We start from the raw sequence: 24,080 nt of genomic DNA on the forward strand, positions 1-24,080 counted from the left end.
TCTACTTATTGGTAATACAACTTGCGACTACTTAATGACTGATCTGGAGCAAATTAAAAATAAATTTATGCATTTTGTTACAAGTCAGATGGGGATATAATTTTACAGATATAGCCATGACTATACTGACTAGAGACGGATTTTGAGTATACAACTATTTTATTTATTATTTATTTATACACTCGTCTTTTGCCTTTATACTAGCGTTACAAGTGTCTCCGTGGAAATTTCTTACAAACTGTATCTTGTTTACTAAATCTTGCGTCTACAGCACGATTTTAAATTAAGAGTACTCGTATTTGCCTTGACCACCTGTATAATGGGTTTTTTCTAGAGCTGTGCAAAATTCGATTCGAATCTAGTTTTGTTCTGTTTCGGAGCGCTAAAATGTCGAATTTCCAAAATTCGACATTTGAATCTTCTAGTTCGATTGTCGCAAACTAGGCTAACTCAAATGTCGGTTTTTCGACATTCGAAATGGACTGACTCGAATGTCAAAAATTCAACATTCGAACTAGGCGATTGAAATGTCGAATTTTGGAAATTCGACATTTTAGAGCTCCGAAACCAAACAAAACTCGGTTCGGTTCGAACTTGGCTAACTCAAATGTCGAATTTTCGACATTCGAACTTGGCTAACTTGAATGTCGAATTTTCGACATTCGAACTAGGCGAAAAAATTCGAACAGACCGGTTCGAATTATTTTGCACAGCTCTAGTTTTCTCGCCAGAGGACAGTGCACATCATTAGGGTATCCCACTATTTAGCAATAGATTCTTATTTTCTGACTTACTTTTTTTGTTCTATGTTAAATTCGGTAATTGCTGGATTTGCCAAACAGTTTAGAGAAATAAAATATTCAATTGGACGTAAATTAAGTGTCATCACTTTCCTTGATAGGTACATATTTATGGGTTGAAATCTACGTCAAAAATGAACTGTTTTGAATAACAGTGGCTAAAGTAAATACTGCATATTTATTATCGTGCTTATTATTTATCAAATGTAAAAAGATGAAGTAAATCTCTGTTTACATTTGGTACTATTGGACGTTTTCGTAAATTAAAGACCCACAGCTAAGTACTATCAATATTGCCATTACGTTTATTGCGAACACATCTGTATCTCGCATTCTCTCTGCCTCTGGGTATAGGAGCATGCCCTTACTTTTTTGTGTTAATATAATAATCTAAATTTGAAAATATTTATAGGAGTTGGTAACTTTTTTAAGCAGGTGTTTTTTTATAGATAACAGTGATCTCATTGCTTGCACGGTGGTATGGAAGGATGGTCAAAAAATACGCCGATTTCTCGTAATAGATGTTCTCCAATTAATATTAGTTGAACCTGACACTAAAAAGTTAGGTTGGGGTGTTGCAAAATTTGTTGGTTTTTTGCAAGACATTGAAGTTGTAGGCGATAAAGATGACTCTAGATGTCTTCATTTAACTATTCACAAACCACTAAGTAATAATTCTTCTAACAAATTGCCAGTACTATGTGCAAAGTTTATTTTTGATGACCACATACGATGTATGGCAGCAAAACAGAGGTAGTTTCTAAAAACAGATTTTAATAAAAAGTAATGTCAATTTTATAAAAATTTTATTTTTTAAATAGATTGACGAAAGGAAGAATAAAGGCCAGACAAAAAAAGATGGGTCAAATTGCAAGACTTTTAAACATTCCTGTGGGTACACCGAATTGCTTTACACCCTCCAATTATACCTTGATTGGCTTGAGAACAGAACGTAAGTGTTAATTTTTATATCTAATCTAATGTAATGTAATTAACCAAGCTCGAACTGGAATCTCCATACAGAAAGTATGCACTTTGGTTAATACCCATCGTACTGTGTGTCAACTTGGAAAATATTGTAAGAGAAATGTCTTTTTAAGATGATTTGAAGGAATATGTGAAAAGGACGGCCAAAAAACGTAGTTTAGAAGACTTTTTTGATGTCTTTTGGGCCAGTCATAGAATGTCTTTTATACATTTAGTTCGCGGACAAAAAGGGACGTCATTTAGACGCCCCTGTGCCCATTAGGAACATATTGAAATTTCTATAGATAGTGATTTTCTTCATCAGTATTTTACTAAAATCATTGTAGATAGGCCAATTACAGTGGCGAATCCAGGGGAGGGGGCACGGATGCTTGGCCCCCACCAAGAGTCATATTCCTATGAGATAGAAAGAGATAACATTATATTGATTTAATTTTTTTAAATGGATGGCCCCCCCCTCAAAAAACCTTGTCTGGATCCGCCACTGGCCAATTAAGCCCAAATTGTCTCTGAAACTAATTAATATTTTTAACTATGAATTGCACAGTTAAATTATAATTCTTATGACGATTCCAACGATATAAAAAACTTATTTTCGTAAAAAATGTAGACAGTATCTGCTTCTTCTTCTTAAATGACTTTTGGCTACGCCGACTGTCAGAACATAAATGTATGAAGAATAAGAATTAAGATGAAATTCCGTTGATTGTGCAAGACTCTGTAATGTTAGAGTATAGAGTTTCCGCCAATAAGCAAGTCGAGAGAACTGGTTGTGTAGTTAGATAAAATAGTGATCATATGTTAAGAACTTACCCAATTCTCTAACCACTTGCTCATTGGGAGGAAAAATGAGTTCATCAATTTTAGCCGGATTGAGATCTGTATTGGGGAATTTGTTTTTAAGAAATCTGATGAGGTCCGATCTGGCCGGAGCCAGGATCGGACACTCAAACAGAATGTGCTTCATAGATCGACGTTCCACACCGCAACTGCAGCGTGCCGCTTCCAACCAGTTAATCCTTTCCAGGTGCTCGATTGTCAAGACATGACCCGTTCTTAGTCAAGTTAAAGAATTAATCCAGCTCCTGGGAAGGTCCAGATCCCGAAACCATGGTCTGGGTGTTTTATAAGAGACTTTAGAGAAGTATCTGTGCCCCGTCAGATCTCTCTCTCTCTCTCTCTGAGCATGGCCAGAGAGGAGAAAGCCATGCATTCCTGTCCGGGGCAAAAACACCTATTCTCATGTCTTTAAGAGGTAATTTAATATAGAATCTGTTGTTGTAGGAGTTGTTAATCTCTCGACAAGACGCATCTATATACTTGTTTCCTTGTATATTATTATGGGCAGGAATCCACATAAGTTTGAAGGAAGGAGAGGAAGTCGAGGTTCCAATTAGGATGTTTAAAATTTCAAATATTAAGTAAGGATTATCCTTAAACAGCAAACAATTTTTATTCTTTGGATGGAGTATAGAGAGTCAGAGACTATTAGAACATATTCAGTACGAAGGATTTCTTTGAATAGGTTTTCTGGGGCAATATGGTCTTTAAGTAAAGACACCTGGGACAGGCGAGGAAAGGATATACCAGGGCCAGTATAAAGGTTTTGAGGTTCTATAGGTTGAATCTAGTATAGGGGTGATCTGTATGTGAGTAGAGAGGAGAGGAAGCTTGTTGAATTTTTTAGAAAGTGGGTTGAGCTTAGATTTTTTATTGAGTGTATATAGGAGGGGTACAAGAGGATTCTCCTTCCATGAGTAGTTGCGCTAAATAAAGGAGTTGGATAAGAATGTTCTCCTAAGGTCAAGAGGAGGCTCTGCCGCTTCCGCCAAGAGGACAGGAATATCGCTCTAATGAGGTTTCTGTAGACCAGTAGAGACACTGAAGGGTTGGTGCCCCGTGTGACGCGTGAAATTATTCTTAGTATGCCAAGTGCTTTCGTGGCTTTATTGGCAAGCATTTTTATGTGGGGTGTCCATGTAAGCCTGCGGTCCAAGAGTATCCCGAGATGTTTCATGGTAATTTCGCATGTAATTGTTGTGGAACCTAATTTTATAAAGATGTCTTCGAAAGGAGACCGCGATTTCAAAAAGACACAGCATACTGTCTTATGAGGGGCTACGTCTATACCGAGAGATTTGAGCCAGATGGAAAGACTCTATAATGCGGCTGAAGCATCTTTACCGAGATTTTCAGTGGAAGTAAATTTAGTATAGAGTTAGGAGGTCATCCGCGTACATGACCGCCCTCATGTTCGGTGGTAGGTATAGTTCAAGATCCCTTAGGTAAAGATTAAATAATAGAGGTGACAATACTCCGCCCTGAGGAACCCCGACACCACAGACTTCCGGATCTGATCCATCCGCTTGGAAAAAGACAAATCTTTTCCTGGCCATATGGTTGATGAAGTTGATTAGGCACGGGTGAAATTTTAGTTGTTTTAACATCGTGTTTGAGACAAGAGGACGAACGTTGTTAAAAGCGCCCTTAATAGACTAATTTTTCAAATAATTTAGAGACTACCGAGGTGAGGGCTATTGGGCCAAGACTCTCGTGTACAGCCAGGAAGAGGGAAAGGATGACTGAAGAAGCATTCTATTAAAGAGTATCAGAAGAACCTCTTGTGCCACTGGGCCGAGAAATTTGATCATGTTGGCTGTTATACCGTCCAGGCCTACTGCCGACTTTGATTTGGTAGTGGAGAGAGCATACTGAAATTTATTCATTGAAAAAGGAGGGAAATCATCTCCGAGGTGGACTGGAGTTGGTAAAAAATGTATGTCTGCTGGTGGAATATCCTCCGTAATGAGGTCTTTGCGAAATTTTGTATGTTCTTGTGTGGTCGGATCTGTTGATACGTTGGTGTTACGTTGTTCAGATCTTGAAGAAAGGGCTTTAACTGTTCTCCATAATGTAGACATTTCTCTAGATGGGGACATGTTCTCACAAAAACTTCTAAATGCATTAGATTTTTGTTCTCTAAGGGTTCTCTTAATTTCTGCGTCCCTACGTTTAAACTCCTCTCTGTTGGTCAGGGATTGATTAGCCTGATTCCATCTATAATTCTCCCTCCTAATAAGCACTAACTAGTGCTTCATCACATTTAGAGTTCCACCATAAAGGTTTTGAAATGGATTTAAAAGAGTTGTTTTAAGGTATAAATGCTCCGTTTTTGAGGAGGCATTGTTTTAGATGCTCTATAAATGAAGTTTATATGTCGGCGGGGGGTCTCGGTAGAAAATTGAGTTGTGATCTCAAGCGAGAAGTGATCTATGTCTGAACGGTAGTTTGCCCAGTTAATACACTTGAGACAAAGTCTATTACTGTGAGGAAGGGATAGGTTAGGAATTATGTTGGCTTTTAAAAGGACTGGTAAATGATCAGAGTTAAAGTTGTCTTGGATTACATTGATGGTTGAATTTTATAGGATGGTGGGGGAACAAAATATCAGGTCCAGGTTGCTACCAGAGACATTGGCGTCACGAAATCTGGTTGGAATGGAATCATTGGTTACGAACAAGTCAGCGTCTAGTGTGAAGGTTTCGAGAGAGGAACCTATAAGATTGGTGGTTCCGTCAGCCCAAATAGTGTGGTGTGCTTTGAAATCACCGCAGAATATATGGTTAACCTGATTAGGAAGATTCCCGAAAACTGTCGACCATTCATTTGAAGGAATATCGCCACGAGGGGGAGCGTAAGACAGTATCTGTCTTCACCAGAACGGCGGAATTACAGCCATAACTCTGATCGTATCGAGTTTCAGAAGATCGTTCACTGGCCTATTGTTGAGTACTGGCCCAAACAGAGACTTCGCCTGTCTTCCTACCCTAATTCCTGCCCAATATGTTTCATGTTCTTTTTGACCCCATTTTTCGATGACTTCTTTTCCAAGCACGACATTATTGCCCAGATCAATGAAAATTTATTTGCTAAACCCAACTAATTCAGTACGCTACAGCATACCTAGACGAGTTTCGATTCTGTTGAGGGATTTTTAAGAGACCCAGGGCCGCCTGACTATTCTCACAAATGCTGATCCTTTTTCCCTTTGTTCCATTTGCAATTTACATTTAGACACAAGTTAAAAACTATTTATATTACAATTACAAACATTTATTTGCAAATATTTCTTCTGATTTTGTTCAATTGTTTATGTAAATATTATATATTAGACATTGACTTTAAGAAAATTATACAAAGTTGACAAGAAAATTGTTTTAAAACATATTTCATTGAAGCGGTTGTTAAAGCATTTAGGGAAATCCATTTTTTACAGGAGTTCCTGGTCGAGGACAAAGGCATAAAGATCAATCAAGACCACTTTTTACCATTAATAAAGTGCCAGGATTTGCTACTCAAATGCATCGTGATGCAGTTAGTAAAACTGCAGGAATTTCTTCTTTAAGTACAAAAATTTCTGACGGGAATTCCAACGATAATGTTGTAGATAATAGTTTAAATTTGAGAGATAATCCCCTTAAAATTGTAAGACCTAGAAGTGAAGAAATTCCTCTGGAAGATATGAGCCTAAGGAAATCATCTTTAACACCAAATTCTTCTTTGTGCTTAGAACAGAAAGATAGTTTTATACTTGGCTCTCTATGCAATCCAGAAGCTACTTTAGCGTCAAAGAAAGATTCTGAAGAAACATCTTTTACTTCCTCACAAAATGATGAGCTCAAAGCTAGAAGAAGAGGACAAGTCGAAACAGTATAATAAACTAAACGATCTTTATACAAATTGAAATGAAATTATACGTGTCTGTTAAAAATTTTTGCAATGAAACAAAATAAAATTGACTTGATTTCTTATGTTGTTTTTATAAAATATAATCAACTTATTTTTAATTTTTTTAATTGAATAGATACTCTATAATCCTTCGTCTGCAAAGGTCCATATGAGTCCCTAGCCCCATTCACTCATTTCACTATTTTATACATATTTTAAGGCCAACAACTTTTTTTCAAATATTTTGCACCAGAATGCATATTTTAAGTCAGCCGAAAAAAGTTGCTGAATGATAAGGATGTAGTCATTTGTTTTTGTATACATCATTTATGTCTCTAATTTTACTCTGCTGAAAGTATAGTTTTGAGAATCCCAATTTGAATTGCTACGCAGATTCGTTTAATTTATTACCAATTGTAAATTTTAAGTCTTATATTAATATTTGTAAGAAAATAAATAAAATCATATTAGTTGAAAAAATTTTCTTAACACTAATAATATAAATTCAAATCAGTTTAAAAAACATAAGAATATATAACATATTTCGCTACTTTGAAAATTAGTAGATTCTTCAACGCGCAAAACAGAAAGAGGATTTGGCAAAAGTATATTTTCTGTTGATGAATTAAAAAAAAAACTATAATCGATTAACTCATTGACAACTGATTCGATTTATCTACATATATTAGAATTTTATTCGGATCTTCTACATCTACTTCCATTTTACTTTGCCATCCTGCAAATTTATTTTTGAGTTTTTTTTAACTCGCACTCAGATTTTACAAACAGATCATCTATTAATTCGTAATCTAATAAATTACTAAAGATTTCCTTGTCTATTCCTGTCCCTGTGAAAAATTGTTTACCAATATTATCACATTTATCATAACGGTAAATTATTCTAACTCTTAAAGAGTTACTTTTACACATTTTTGGGTTATAATGGATTGTAGATGCTACTGCTGACCCAAGGTAAAACTACTTGAGTCTAGTGTAGTACTAACTTTAGCATTATTTACGTATATTTACTTGAGTCTCTAGTAACGGGAACTGTTTTTTCTCTCCGTGCTGTTGTGCTCAATGATTGCTCTTCGACTTATTTCAGCGGTAGTCTCCCTGCTAAACCAGGATGGACAGATTCGTTTTAATTGCATCCATTCCTGATTGGGAATAAATGGAAACAAGGTGGCTGATAAATGAGCCAGGAAGCCACTTGATCTACCATTTGGTAATTTCGCGGGTGCACCATGATCTTCTTCCGGTATTCAATAAAGTTTTGAGCACTGGATGAACTTTACATGGCTATTCCATTTTAACATCCCCCTGAATAACAAATATTATTATAGGGTTAATATATGAAGAAAAGGAGACCATGGATCAATGGGATTAAAGCATCTAGAAGATGTATCAATACAATAACAAGACTGCAGACCTTCCACACTTGTACCAGGAGTACCTTCCACACTTACTTATTTCCTGTCCAAGACTCATGACAGGAAGATTAGGCAACAAAGGCTGCCTGATTTCTATCCTGATGATCCTGTATTCGATGATGTACCAGAGTAGCACATTCACATGTCTTTTTGGGGGCGCTGAACATAAATCGAAGGTTAGATTTACTTCGTCACTTCAGCATTTTTTTCGAACCTCAAAAACGTGTTTAATTTCATGTCATACACAATTTTTTAGAAAATTAGTTTAATTCTCTTAAAACTTGTTTCTTGGATGTTTTTGATGCTCAAAATACGAAACTGAAATTCTCATTTAACAAAAAGTAGCAATTTAAAAACATAATACAGAGTGGTTTTAAAAAAATATATTTGTGTAACTTTAACAAGGATCAGTGTTTCAGTAAAAATTTATAATAAATTAAAAGAAAAAAGTGTTAGTTAAAAACAGTTTGAGTTTACCACTGAAAAAAACTATTGCATAGTAAATTCAAATTTTATTTTAATTTTACACTTTTAGTTTACTACTGAAAAACCGAAAATTCTACTCTTTATTCTATTTTTCTCCTAAATTTCAATATTTCTTAGTACTCTTTATAGAGACATTATTTATTATCAACACAAAAGAGAACATATACAAATATATAAATAAATAAATATTTTTTTTAAGTTAACCGCTTACAATGAACAAAACATAAATATTCGCTATTAAAGGCGCGTAATTGATCACAATTGAAAATAATATTTTAGCTACAGGCACATTAAGTAAATCATTAGAGACGATTAAATACATTTTTTTAAATTCCGTAGATTGTGTGCCTTGTGAAATTTAAAAGGTTTGATTTTTAATATTGTATATTTTGATCAAGTCAATTGTCTTTTATGGTTTTAAAAACTAAATTAAAAGTATTATACCAATGTTGTTAAAATTGGTCATTGTCATCTTTACCATCATTATAAATATCAGCAATATCGCCATCACTATTAACATCAGAATCACCATGAACATCATAATCAAGTTTATGATTATTATTATCAACGTCAACATCATCTTCAACATCATCTTCAACTTCCTCATCATCATCATCATCATCATTGTCATCATCATCATTATCATCATCTTCATCATTAACATTATCAATATCTTCATCATTATCAACATCATTATGATCCTCAGCATTATCACTGTCATCGTCTTCATAATCTTCATTTTCATTACTGTCGTTGTCATTTTTATGATTATCATAATCATTTAGTTCTTCCTGTAGTACACCACTATGATTATTATCAATACTTGTTGCTGGAGGAGTGGGGTTTTCATTATGAAATTTATTTCTGTGTTTATCATTTTTTAAACTGTCCTTTTCGTTTTTCTTTCTATTTCCTGATAAAACACTAACTATTGGCCTTGGTATATAAGTTGCATTGAAAGCATTCTTATCAATGTTAATATTTTCTTTATTTGTATTTAAACACATTTTATTATTTAAATTGACCCCAATGTCTATGTTTTCATTATCCCACATTATTTCACAATTTATTCTGTGTAAATTATTACCTTGTGTGTTATTTGTCATATATATTTGTACATCCACTGATGTATCATTTTTAAAATTATTATCTGTGTAAAATGTATTTGGTCTAAAAGTAACATCACTAACATCTATATCAGAATTACTGTTGGAGACAATTGCAGTCGATGATTGCAATTCAACTCCTAAAAGTAAATTAGATGCTGACTGAGGAGTATTTGCTGTTAAAAATGGAATTGTAAATGTTGGTGTAGATAAAGTTGAAGTACTAACTTTTGTTTTCTTTATCGGACTCTCACTATCACTAGAGAAAATATCAAATAAAGCACTAAAACCTAATAAGTCATCGTCTTCATCATCATCCTCATCATCATTAACAGAGTCGTCCTCATTTGATGGTATTGTTAACAGTACTGGTTTAATTTCTTGACCATTTAAATTTTCGACATTATTACTTTCATTGACATCTTTTTTATCATCATCATCATCATCATCGTCATCCTCGTCATCTTCATCATCTTCATCGACATCATCATCGTCGTCGTTTTCATAATTTCCTAAGCCAAAAATATCATCATCTTCATCATCATCTTTATTGTTGTTAACCGTATCAGTTATTACCGTTGGAAGAGGTTCAGCTGGACGAAGTTTTAAACCATCAGGACCAAATCTGTAATTAATAGTAAAAATAGAATTTAAATGACAAATTATTAATCGACAGTTTTTGTTCATTTACATTCAGGTTATAAGTTAGTATCATCGAAACGCGTCAACTTTTGTTAAATAAATTTATATACTGAAGCCATTATAAACAAACAAAGAATTCGAACATTTATTAATATATTTACGGCTTATAAAAATATTTAATTATATTATATTGTAAACTGAGATACTTAAAAGAAAAAATTTCTGAGTCCAAAAGTAATATTACAGTAATATTTAGTTTAATTGAATGGTAATATTACATGTAATATTTGTATGTAGCGGACATTTTAATATTCCTGTAAGATTACTGTAAATTACAGGCAATATTACGAAAATCCAGTGTAATATTAGTGATAGTAAGGTAACATTATGTTTTATTTGGACTTGTACAAATCTTCTAACAACAAAAATGATTGATGAAAATATTTAAACTGTTATAGTGAAACGAACTTTTGATAATTCGCAAAAATGAACATTCGAATTGTCGAAAATTTCTATCAAATAAATGGTCGATCCATCAACAACTCGGAAAAATAAACATTTGAATCAATAGCAATTTGAAAAAATCCAAAAAGCAAGAAAACTGCCTTGGTACACATTACTTACCTGAAACAACTGACACGTAAACTAGCCTCAAGATCTGCAGCCGATTGTAATTCCAAACCAAGACATGCTTTAAAGTAGCGATCATTTTCTCTTTTGATAGAGTATATTCTTCCGCAAAATTTTGAAAACCCTCCTGGCATCAAAACACAAACTGGTTTTGGATTTTTGCCTGAAATAATTTTGAAAAATAACATATAGTTAAAGACTTAAAATTTTTTAAAGGCCAAGCTCTAGCCCATGGGTCGTCCCGACGGTGGACAAAACTTTGTAAAATTAATTTTATTAAATACGAAGCAAAGTTTTTCTATTATTACATCAATATTAAAGGCAACAAAATTTGTTCAATCAATCCCAGTAAGAAAAGCAGGATTGGAAGAGAGCGAATAGTATTGGCGGGGAGTTTCTGCCAATACGTTTTCGCGTGAAACCCGTATTGGGGGGATTCTGCCAATCCTGCTTTTTCACCGTCAATTCTATCCTCTTGAATCTTTCGATTTCACGTTTATTGACTCGATTTGGCATTTTAATCAAAAAGACTGATTGATTAAAACTGATAACGAACAGAAATATAAAATTTTGTTAAAATGTAAATAAATGAAATTTGACAAACTGTTGGTCTATTACGATATGATTTCGAGTATATTCTAGATTAGCGCTGTGACTTATACTCACAGCACCCCCAGCGCGAACGTCGAAAGCTCCTTAAATCATGTGGTAATTGATCAACAGTACACACTCAAGTCGAGTCAATAAACGTGAAATCAAAAGATTCAAGAGGATAGAATTGACGGTGAAAAAGCAAGATTGACAGAATGCCCCCAATACGGTTTTCACGCGAAAACGTATTGGCAGAAACTTACCGCCAATACTATCCCTGGTTAAAAAACCGGATAGATTTCGGACAAATCCGAAATTTGTCCGAAACAGTGCGGTTTATGGTCAGGTTTTTGTCATCCGGAATTAGTCCGGATAAATCTGAGATCAATACGGTTTGTATACAACTAGTGAATCCTGAATCCAGAATTAATCCGAAGCAGTCAAAAATTAGTCCGGACAATTTAGTGAATGTTAATAAAAAATAATTATACAAGTTACACATATTAATTATTATTACTTTATGGTATATTCAACATATTTTTCGATTTACCTATCGCAATTTTATTTACATTAACTTAAAATTTCTAACGTTTGGGGATTCGAACCTACACCTATCCAACATTATATCGTACCGAAATCGAATACACTATACCACGCTCGCATGGGAGTTCAAATTCATAATAGAATTTATAAAGTAGGTACCACAAAAAGAAATGACAAAAAACTAACACATCAGTGTTAATTTGTAAAATATGTAAATTTGTAAAAACAAATTAACTTCAGAAGTAAATATTATATTTACCATAAGTAAATACCTTGGATAAAAAGTCGGACTGATTTTGGACTAATCCGGAATTCGTCCACAACAGTACGGTTTATTGTGGAGTTTTTTTTACCCTTAATTAAATTTGAAATCAATCAAGTTTTTTTATAACTATTGAATCAGTAATTAGTCCGGTTTAGTCTAAAGTTATTTAGATCATATACAACGAGTAAATGCAGAAGTAATCCGGTTGGTTTAACCAGTGAATCCGCAGCTAATCCGAAACAGTCTGCTTATGATCAGGTTTTTGTCACTCGAAATTAGTCCGTATAAATCCAAACTCAATGCGGTTTGTGTATAACCATAGTGAATCCGAAATTAGTCCGATGTTAGGCAAATGAGAAATTAGTCCGATTAAGTCCGGAATTAATCTGGTTATGGTCAGATTTTTGTCAAACGAAATTATAATTCTGGTTTGAATTTATTTGTCTGTGGACTGTCTGTGAATTGTACATATTTAAAAATTCCATATTATTATATATTATAAGACTTATATTCGGACTGGGGTGTTTTGATAGGATATTATTCGGATTGCCGCTGACTATTACCGGATTCTTTGCATACAGATTTTGGATTGTTCCATACTTGTTTTGGATGAAAATCTTTTTACTGGACTAAATTCGGATTATTGCCGACTGATTTCGTATTCTTTACATATTGATTGCGGATTATTCCGTATTTATTTTAGATAAATTTTTGAACGGACATAATTTCGGATTGTTTCGTACTTGTTTCGGAATAGGATTTTGCCAAACTTAATTTCAAATTGTTGCGGACTAATATCGGATTTCTTGCTTACAGAGTTCGGATTGCTCCGGACATTTTGCGGATTAAGTTTTTTTTAACGAAATTAAATTCGGATTGTTTTTGGACTGATTTCTTATTTTTTACATATTGATTTCGGATAATTCCGTACTTATTTTAGAAGAATTCTTCATCGGTCATAAATTCGGATTGTTGCAGACTAATTACGGACTGAATTCGTAGACATTCAGGATTACTCCGGAGTGTTTTCGGATTCAGGTTTTCGTTCGGATTGATATCAGACTAACGCGGTTCATTTTCGTACCTTTTTCATACATTTTTCGGACTAATCTGTCCGTATTTAATCCGTAATTAGTCCGAAATTTTTACCAGGGATTCGCTCTCTTCCAATTCTGCTTTTTTTACTGAGATGTGCAAAATATACATGTTTAGCTACTGAACTTGAGACAGTTCTGGCTTAGCGAAATAATTAGTAATAACCAGAGATGTTAAAAATGGGTCTCAAAACCTATTTAAAATGCTAAATACTAAATGGTATCACAAAAAGTATTTCAAATATAAAATATAAAATAGTTTTCAAAAAGTTATTTCAAATGCAAAATAGAAAATACGCATTTTCAAAATGGTTTTACAAAATAAAATGCTTTTTTTAAAATGAACTTTATTTTTACGTAACTTTTTGATTTTTCCATAAAATAATATTGTATCCCTTATGAAACTGTTTTATATATTATTCTATTAATTTGACTTTATACAATAAACTACTTTTTTGAAAAAATTGTAAGAAAACTTTGTCAGCAATTGAATAAAATATCTCATTTTCGAATGCTTGATGTGAAATCCTATGTAAATATTGAAACTTTGATCCTAAAAATTTCCGTTTTTAGTATGTAAAAATGAATATTATCCCATAAAGTTTGGTAAAATTTAAAAGAAAATGAATTAGCCGAAGAATCTCCTTAAAAGAAAAAATTGCTACAATATAAAAAAAATTTTCTTATATTTTGCATTTTCAAATACAAAATAATGAAAAAAACCATTTCAAATCAAAATGCAAAATGGTTTTCGGCAAATGCATTTAAAATGTAAAATGAAAATAGGCATTTTGCATTTTCTATTTTGCATTTGAAATAGATTTATTTGAAATAGTTAACATCTCTGGTAATAACATTAAACAGTATCAACTAGAATGACCATCAACTATTTTTGTGCATTATAAAGAAATATTTTCTCATATTATTAGAACTTACCATTCACTATTGTATTTGTTAATATATTTTCACCAAAGCTTAATTGAATTGCTAAATTGTCATCTCGAAGATACTGCAAAGACGCACAACCTGAAAATTGAACAGTTATTGCATCAATTCATACGGGAAATAATTGATGATCAGTAGTTCACTCAAAGCAAAACAATTAAGTTTTATAAGATTCATATTCAACATGAATCGCAAAAAGTTTTAGCAATTCAGTCTGTGGGTACGGTCCCATGTTGAGCAGAAAACACAATGCAAAGCAGAATTTCGTGAGAGTGGAAAGGATAGTGATATCTGACTATCTCTCTTGCACTCACAAAATTCTGCTTTGCATTCTGTTTTCTGCTCAGCATGGGACTGCACCCTTATTCCCACTTTGTAACTGTTTTATTTTTACTTTTGATAATTAATTGTCACTCACAGAGGATATTTAAGTAAAATGAATCTTTTAATAAATTAGACAGTAACATTTTTAGTGCTCTTGCCAGGATAGTTATAGCTACAAACGACATAAAAATAAATTGTCAAAATGTGTTATCTAAGGAAAACATTATGAATCAACCAAAGGAGGAAAGGCTTCGTGGGTACTTTACTGATATCTTTGAGAAATTTCATACGTATACGGAAAAAATTTTGGGACGTCAGATGCGAAAAGTCAGTGACAGCAGAAGAGCATTTCACTATGTACGTCTGCGGTGCATTTTCGAGAGAGCAGACGTAAAGTTTGGCACAAACGCTGTACATAGTGTACGCCTGTTGCGCAAAACTAGCACAGATGGCGTTCAAAATGAATGTACAAGTAATTTTGACACACCATGTACAGCTGACGTGCCTAAATTTTTTCCGTGTACTACTAAAATAAAGGTGCTTGAGCTTGTCGATCGGCCACTCTTCACACACCACTAGGGTTCAGAAAAAGCAGAAATATGAAAGAATTATTCAACGAATAATAACATTCAATAAAAATATTTATAAATAAAAAATGTCAACAATTTAAAAAGAATCGGGGCGGATTTGACTCTGCAAATTTTAACTGAATACACAATTAACTGTATATGTGATTGAATACGGTTTGACATTATACAAATTTTTATGGCATAATTTTCTTATTAAACTCTCCACAGTTGAAATACTTGCGTTTGAATAACATTTTATATGTTTGACCGTAAACAATTCGACTTTATACTAATTAACTTTATATAATGTTTAATATTAAATTCTATGCAGTAAAACAGAATGCCCTTGAAATATCATTAACTTCTAAAATTGCATACAGTTAAACTGTATACTAACAAAATTAAAAAATGTAAACGTTTAATTTCATACAGTTGAATTATATACAGCGAATGAATTAATTCGAGTACTCAGATATTTGAAATACAGTTTGAAATTAAAGTCTTACTTATTTATTGGTTTGGAATTCCCTGTAAAAAAGAAATAGGTGGTTGGGTTTTTCTAATTGGGGTGTCGTTTCTTGAATTCGAGAAAGCAACATTTTCGGATTGGGTTAATTTTAAAATTCAGAAAATGTATTGTCCCAATGTAATAATACAGTGATATTAAGGTAATATTACGTGCTGCTTGGGTGGATAACACAGGTCAACAAAAAAAGACTTACTTTTTTTTTTGAGATAGCTGAATGGTTTCCTATGTATTTTTGGACGCTGAACACGATCCCGACTTACAAAATTGCCCATCACGTCAGGATTTTGAGAAAAGTGGGGGTAAAGACCCCAAAAACGCTTTTTTGAGGAATTTCAACATTTATTTTCTCTTTAACCTGACGTGCTAGAGACTTCCACAAGGTCTTAAATTAAAGCTTGTAATGTGCACTAAAAGACCAATATCCATAAAATAAAAAAAAATTAAAATTTTTTTCAAAAAATGGGATTGAAGACACCAAAAATTTGTGTTTTTGGATTGCTTTAATAGACTTTTTGCAATTGCTTGGATTCGCATGAAAATGGTTACTTGGGGTTTTTGGGGTCGCTGATTACGAATCCGATATTAGTTTGCAAAAATTAAAAATGGCGGATTCGTAATCAGCGACCCCAAAAACCCTGAAATAACAATTTTCAAGCGAATCCAAGCAATTCTTTATTCTTACATCTGCCATCTTGGTTTCGCCGTTTTAAATTTTTGCAAACAAATATTGGATTCGTAATCAGCGACCCCAAAAACCCCAAGTACCCATTTTCAAGCGAATCCAAGCGATTGCAAGAAGTCTATTAAAGCAATCCAAAAACACAAATTTTTGGTGTCTTCAACCCCATTTTTTGAAAAAAAATTTAATTTTTTTTTATTTTATGGATATTGGTCTTGTAGTGCACATTACAAGCTTTAATTTAAGACCTTGTGGAAGTCTCTAGCACGTCAGGTTAAAGAGAAAAGAAATGTTGAAAATCCTCAAAAAAGCGTTTTTGGGGTCTTTACCCCCACTTTTCTCAAAATCCTGACGTGATGGGCAAATTTGGAAGTCGGGATCGTGTTCAGCGTCCAAAAATACATAGGAAACCATTCCGCTATCTCATAAAAAAAAGTAAGTCTTTTTTTGTTGACCTGTGTAATTTTACACGCAATAAAAATCACACCCAGTTGTTTCTATGTCCTCTGTGAGTATCTTAAGGGTTAAATAAATAATTTAGTTTTTGGCATTATATTGTTTTTAAATGTAATATTAAAGAATATTAATTACCTGGTCCATTCACTCCAACAAGAGGAATATGAAAATCTTTGCAACAGTTACAAATCTTTTCATTGCAAACACAATATTTGTTAACACTGTCAGTTGCTTGTTTAATAGATGATAATGGTACTCCTAAAGTATTTTGCAATTGATTGTTTATTCTTCCGTTTGCCGAAATTTCATGATCTGGAAGAAGAATTTTATTAATTTCACGGAGAGAATGGACTGTCAAAATAATGATAGTGTTCAACCTAAATATCTTGATAATTTAGTAGTTCTGCTTGTGAATTTACTTTTTGTTAGTCAAGAGAAGAGGGAAGGGAAAGGGAATGAATAGTTCTTCAGAACGAACGTCTTGTTCATTACGAATACGATTATACGCAAAAAATATATATTTTATCTGAAACTTGCCAAATAGCCACAACAGAAAATATTATGCATAAGAAATATTTTCTCAAAATTTACCCGTTTATTATATTTTTGGTAAAATTAATAAAATTATTAAAAATAATAATGAATCAGGATTTAAGTGGTCAAGTTGATTGAAAATCCTGAAAATTTTGTAGATTGGTCGTCTCTTTCTGCAGATACAGTAGAATCTTTCAATAGTGCAGTTGTCGGGAATATTATGCACTGTTGGAAGCAAGCCAAAACTAAAACATTCAGTTCCGTGTCATAAGAAAATCAAAGGTCCCCCACTCAGTAGCGTAACAAGAGAGGCCGGGGCCCTGGGGCGAGTAAAGCCTCGGGGCCCACTAGTAGAAATGAAATTTGATTAACAGTGGGAAATACCTACCAAATACCTTACAGCAGTAATAAAATTACTCATGATTTTCTTTCAAAACATTTATTAATTTTTTCTAGTCGTAAGAAATATTTATGGAAGAATGTTGAGACTAGATAACAAGCTTAAAGTATATTTACTCAAAGTCATAAATAAAAATTTTAGTATAATTTATTATAACAATTTGACAATAGAATGATTACAATATATATTAAAGTAAAAATTTTATCTTTAGAATTTATTTAAACAAGATTTTTAGTTCCAAATATGTTCATATTAAATATCAATAATAATTTATTAATTTAATAAAATGAAAAATAATAATAAATATAATAAATAAATAAAATAATTTAAAAAATTAATAATAATCTAAGTTTTATAATTAAATCGTCTTAATCGCGGGGCCCCGGGATTTCGCCCGGTTTGCCCTATGGTAGTTCCGCCACTGCCCCCACTACTAAATACCGGGCACCACTAAATGATACTATAAATAATAAAATGAGCGACGGCACTGTATTTGAAGTCACAGTTTTCCTTTGCCTCCCGAAACCCCTTGTCTACTCAACTCACTAATGACTGCACTGTTCAGAACTGCACTATTGAAAGATCCTACTGTAGTGACACTTTAAAAAATATTTCTCTCAAATCTCTGTAGATAGTTTAATTAACCGCTAATTATCTACTAATCTAACTAAAATTCTCCATTACCAATACGACTACTAGATTCGTCTTTTTATTACGAATTCATAACGGTATAAAGAACTCATTTTCTATAAAATATGTACCTAGTCCTAGTGCCTTTTTTAAATTTGTCGGCAGTAGGGTAAATTGCGGATAGAGCCCCCCTCCTTTTGAAAATTACATCTAAATTCAACAAATATTAATATTTTTAATTGACTATTCGATTTTTCTACACTATTACTATTTTATCATTAACATATATGTATGGACTATATACCTATAATAAATAATAAATTAATCAGATCGAAAATACGAAAGGTCTGCATTTGGCCATATATCCCCCCTGGGTCCGTTAGACGCCCCCTGCGATAAGAGAGCGTTCACAAATGATGTCACGTTTGGGGGGGGGGGTAAATACTAACCGTGACACAATGTATTTTTACATGTGAAATTGCGTGACATTATAAAAAATGTAAAACGCCGATCTAATATGTTTCTCTGATTAATTTGAGACAAGAAAATAATTACAAATATTTTCTTACGTGTTAACCCAGGTAGAAATTGACGACCGGGATGGTACCGGCCTGGTACAAACGGCGGATTATAAGTGCCGGGGCGGTACCGGCATAAGACCGTAATTTTTACCGTCTCGGTACCGGCAAATTGCCGGATGATAACTGCGGCAGGTATCCGGCATACGTACCGGGCCGGTACCGAATTGTCCACCGGGGCGGTACTGGCCGGGTTATTGTTGGAAGGCATTTAGTGCCGGTTTATTACCGGCTGCACAACCGGCTAGGTACTGGTCCAGTACCGGCATAATTCTGTTCATTCCACCGGCGCAGTACCGGTAAATTGCCAGATGATAACTTCGGTAGGTATCCGGCAACCGTACCGCGCCGGCACTAAAAAAACAACCGGTGTGGTACCGGGCCGGTTAAAAAAATTACATTTCAGTCTGATTAATTGTTTAATTATTATTATTATTATCAATGTCATTATTAATTTTAAATTGAAAACAGTAAATATATTAAATGCTGAAACAGAGAAACATAAACAATTATAGAAAAATCTGAAGATTCGAGGAATTGAACTCAGGACCCTGAGGCTGCAAAGTCGACACCACATCCGCTAACCTAAACCTGCATATGGAAAGTAAATGCAAAGTGAGCTTATAAAGTTCAACCGACATTCCACCTGGCAGCAGTACCGGGCCAGTATTTGTATTTTCTAATTTATTTTAATTCAATTTAAATCATTAAAAATAAATAAATAAAAATAGTAATTATAAATAATAATAACCGCCCTATTTACCGGCTAAATACCGGGCCGGCACCAATAAGCAACCTACTCGGTCTTAATATAATTGCCGGCATAACTAACTAATTAATTTATTATTAATAATTAAATTATTAAATTAATTAATAAATTAATTTTCGAATTTTTTTTCCTCTTCTTTAATTCTTTTTCTGCTAGTTTAACATTAGCAAACAACCGGGACGACACTGGGCCAGTAATAATATTTTTTGTCGGCAAAACTTCTGTGACAGTAGAAAGTATTAGGTAAATTTTTGTGCTGGGCGGGTGCTGGGCCGGCTCAAATATTATCACCGGCAAATCTCCTTCGTTCGTATAAAAACAAAACCAAATGGTGGTACCGGGCCGGTGCTGGGCCGGTACAAATATTATCACCGGCAAATCTCCTTCGTCCGTATAAAAACAAAACCAAATAGTAGTACCGGGCCGGCGCTGGGCCGGTAAATATATTATCACCGGCAAATCTCCTTCGGCGGTATAAAACAGAGCGAAATGACAGTACCGGGCCGGTGCTACGCCGGTGCTGGGCCGGTAAAAAAATTATCACCGGCAAATCTTCTTCGGCGGTATAAAAACAGAAGTAAATTATAGTACCGGGCCGGTGCTGGGCCAGATATTTTTTATCAACCGGCCCGGTACACACTACCAGTACCGGTACAAATCCACATTTACCACCGGGCCGGTACTGGGCCGGTATTTATTTCATATCAGGCCCGGTACCTTTTTGCCGGTACCGGCATAAGTCCGACTTTACAACCGGTTCGGTACCATGCCGGTCGTTAGTGCTGGCACATCTCCAACTTTTCTGCCTGGGTATCGACCTTAATAAAACTATTATTTAAATTTTAACTATAAACTATATTGAAGTTTTCAAAAGAATAAAATAAATACCCTGTTTATACACTTTAAATCTGAATTTCAGTGAAAATGTCACTGAGTATGGATCATTTTTTATGTATCAGTGGAATTGAAGAAAAATCGTATATTAAATTGATATCAGTAAAATTATTTTACTGATTCAGATTTGGAGTCTTTAACCAGATGCGCAATATTGTGACAAGATTTGTGCAAGGTTGACAATATAGCAACAGCTTGCTTTGCAAGACAATTTTTAGGGTGCTTTATGGGCGTCCTCTCAATTTTCCTAATCTCCTCCTCACTACAATCATAACATACCTATTTTAAAATTAAAGGTGCAAATAAATAATAACATTTTTCATACCTATTACTCTCGCGTAAGCAGCAAATGCGATGAGAAGAAGTATTATTAGTAGTTCTAAAATTGATGATAGTTTCATCCTTTTGAAATATGTTCTGAAAAGTAAAATTTTTGAGTTATTTACAAATGACATAAATTTGAACTGAATTTAACAGGATCAATATCAACTTATAATAATAATAATAATAATAAGCAGATTTAGATACAACTTAATGTAATATTTTATTAGTTTGAAAAATATATTTTTTTGAACGTACATAGTACGTATAGTATATGTACATACTACATACTTTATATTGGTGTCATGAAAATATTACTCATTGTTGCTTGACGTGCTTGTTTCAAGTGTGTATGATAGTTTACATTGATTTTTAGAAATTTTTTTGTCTGTTTCCTAACTGTGTGCAGCTTACAGAAGCTCCTATAAAGCTGTTTTAAACACTAATTAGTATCTGCTTCCGAACCGTCGATGGCGGCTCGGATCGACAATTATTTGAGGTCGGGTTGACCTCAAATTCATACTTTTAAACGTGAAAACTGAATGAATATATTTTATCTACAATATGACAGCAACTTTTCAAAACTTAATTTTACAACAAAAGTGGAACGAATTCATTCAATTATAATAAATAAAATGGTGACATTTTTAAATTGATTTTCCGTTCATAATCATCGACAAGGAAATTTTATTGAAATTCGGATAAACGTTTATACACAAAAATCCCATTTTCTTTAATTTTGTTTATATTAATTATTGTTATTATTTGTATTTTAAAGAAAGATCTGCGATTGATTTTCAAACTTTAAACATTACAAAATGAGAAGCAGAAAATTTGTTTAAAATGGTCTTTTTTATTTACCATTTACAAAATTTTTATTGTTAAAGATTTCAAATTTTACTAATATTTATATAATTTCTCAATATATATATATATATATATATATATATATATATATTATATTAAAATTAATTAACATATGTTTTCTTACCAATGTATTAAGATTACAATAATTATGAAATGATGGTTTTTTCTTTTTAAAAATTATTGTTTCAAATGTTACTTATAAATTTAAAAATGATACTAATAATGTATGTTACTATCTAACGCCTTAATGTTAGCAAGGTCAATGTCCAACTGGAGGTTCCGTCAACTTTATTCTACAGGCATGATTTTCAAAAGTCGGTCAAGTTACCACTATACCTGTTACATCAGTTCAGGTGAAACCTGTTATTCTTTAAAAATTCTAATAAATATTAAAATTCTTGTGATAACATAGTAAAAATATTGAAAATTTTCAAAAAATTATTAAATTTAAATGTTTGTAAAAATTAAATTATAACTTATGTTTTAAATCATAAAGTTAAATACCAAAAGCCTTTTAAAGTAATTCTTTACATTTTTAAAAACCTAAAATATCAGCAAACATAAAATATTCTAATAACCATAAACATATATAATATCGTTAGATGCCTTTCCAATCATTTTACATACAATTTTTTCACAAAGAATATTTTATGAAGATTTAAATCTAGTTTTTAAACTTTGAGATCGCAATTTACAGTAAAGGGATTATATTTTCAGATACCTTAAGATTGCTACATTTTAAGAATTTTTACTTTTGATAAGAAACAAATTTAGTTTTACGAACTTTATTTATAAATATAAAACTTGATTTAGAAATAAGCACAATTTTAATTAAATTCAAATCTTTTTAAATTAAATTATATTTTATTTGATTATTATTCCCCAAGAGTGACTACCATTTTCCTCAGTATTGTCAAAGTAGGAAGAATTATAAATATACTTATACTTTTTATTTAATTTACTAATTAATTTATAATATTTATACAGCTTATTTCTATAAATTAGACGCAATCTTGCAAACATTTGGAAAATTCTTACCTTTCCCCAGATGTATATTATTCTTAAATGCATGCATTTTAGAAAATATCTAACGCTCGCTGGGATCGAACCCTCAACCTAACCAAAAATTTTAAATCTCTTAAACTAAATTCCACGGAGTTTTGCCAACCATCGTGCAAAAAAAAACTTTTTAACCTTCTATTATTATTTTTCCCAAGTTTTTCCAACCGCCCAGGCGCGAAAGACCAATGCTGACGATAGATTAAAATTAAAGGTTGATTGAGTCTTGAACGCTCAGTGTGGGTAACTCACAGTAGAAGCAGTCTTTACATCACTGTCAATCAATATTAGTTCAATATTGGTTCAACATTGGACCCAATGCTCGTCCCATGCTCGATTCAAGACTCGGTCAGTCTTTATGAGTGAAGCTCGAACATCTAATCTTGATTCAAGCTTGAATCAATCTTTACTCAATATTCAGTTTATCTTTATTTATTACCGTGTTCACTTAATTAAATAATATTATAATAATTATAATTATAATAATTGTTTCAAATAATAATAATAATAATTAACATTAAGTTATCAATTGATAAATAAATATATTATTAATTGTAACATTCATATTTAAAGAAAGTTAAATGGAAAATTTTTTTTTATAAATGTTTTCAAAATTATTATAGATAATTAATAAATAATAATTAAAATGTGCAATAAATATTCCTGACACTGCATCATATTTAATCATTTTATTAATTATGTTAACTTTTAATATTAATTTAATTAATTATTATTTATTTATTTATTAATTATTATAATTTTAATAATTATTATTCAATTAATAAATATTATTATAATTAATAATAATTATAATATTTAACATTATAATTCATTATTATTCCAAATTATATTTATTTACATAATATATTATTAATATATCTAATAATAAATGTTAATAATTTTGTTACTGAATAATAAAAAATATCAATTATTTATCGATGTTTATTAAATTATCCATTAAATATTTTTAATTGTAAAATGTTTTAAAAGTTGAATTTTGTAATGATTACAATTTTATTATGAATTATTTATTATTCATTTTTAATAATTAAAATAATTCAGGATTAGTATGTGTAAAATTTTTAGTCATAGTTTTCACTTTGCCCTTATAAGTAACAAAGTATACGGCACTGGCATTAATATATTACATTAGCCCGAGGTCTCATCGAGACTCAGTGGCCGTGCGGATTAAGTGGTTGCGTCTAGGACTTCCGGAATGCG

The 24,080-nt window shown here is 32.4% G+C and overlaps 2 protein-coding genes across 2 annotated transcripts in view; one reads left to right on the forward strand and one right to left on the reverse strand.

Moving 5' to 3' along the window:
- LOC122507533 (protein CLEC16A homolog) overlaps positions 1-6,598 on the forward strand; it is a 33,842-nt gene extending 27,244 nt beyond the window's left edge. Inside the window, exons 12-14 of the mRNA XM_043620298.1 lie at positions 1,250-1,553; positions 1,622-1,752; positions 6,064-6,598. Of these exons, the coding sequence (XP_043476233.1) occupies positions 1,250-1,553; positions 1,622-1,752; positions 6,064-6,503 (875 nt within the window). The 3' untranslated portion in view covers positions 6,504-6,598. The remainder of the gene's footprint in view (positions 1-1,249; positions 1,554-1,621; positions 1,753-6,063) is intronic.
- A 2,017-nt stretch (positions 6,599-8,615) lies between these two features.
- On the reverse strand, positions 8,616-22,083 carry LOC122507469 (protein PFC0760c-like). The gene is made up of 6 exons (XM_043620193.1): positions 21,925-22,083; positions 20,938-21,029; positions 16,943-17,119; positions 14,242-14,331; positions 10,807-10,975; positions 8,616-10,165 (listed from the first exon to the last, which is right to left on the reverse strand). Exons 2-6 carry the CDS (start codon positions 21,011-21,013, stop codon positions 8,887-8,889), a joined length of 1,791 nt encoding a protein of 596 aa, XP_043476128.1. The 5' UTR covers positions 21,014-21,029; positions 21,925-22,083; the 3' UTR covers positions 8,616-8,886.
- Positions 22,084-24,080: the final 1,997 nt, after the last annotated feature.

This window comes from Leptopilina heterotoma, unplaced genomic scaffold (assembly GCF_015476425.1).
Source record: "Leptopilina heterotoma isolate Lh14 unplaced genomic scaffold, ASM1547642v1 Lhet_47, whole genome shotgun sequence".
NCBI classification, from domain to species: domain Eukaryota; kingdom Metazoa; phylum Arthropoda; class Insecta; order Hymenoptera; family Figitidae; genus Leptopilina; species Leptopilina heterotoma.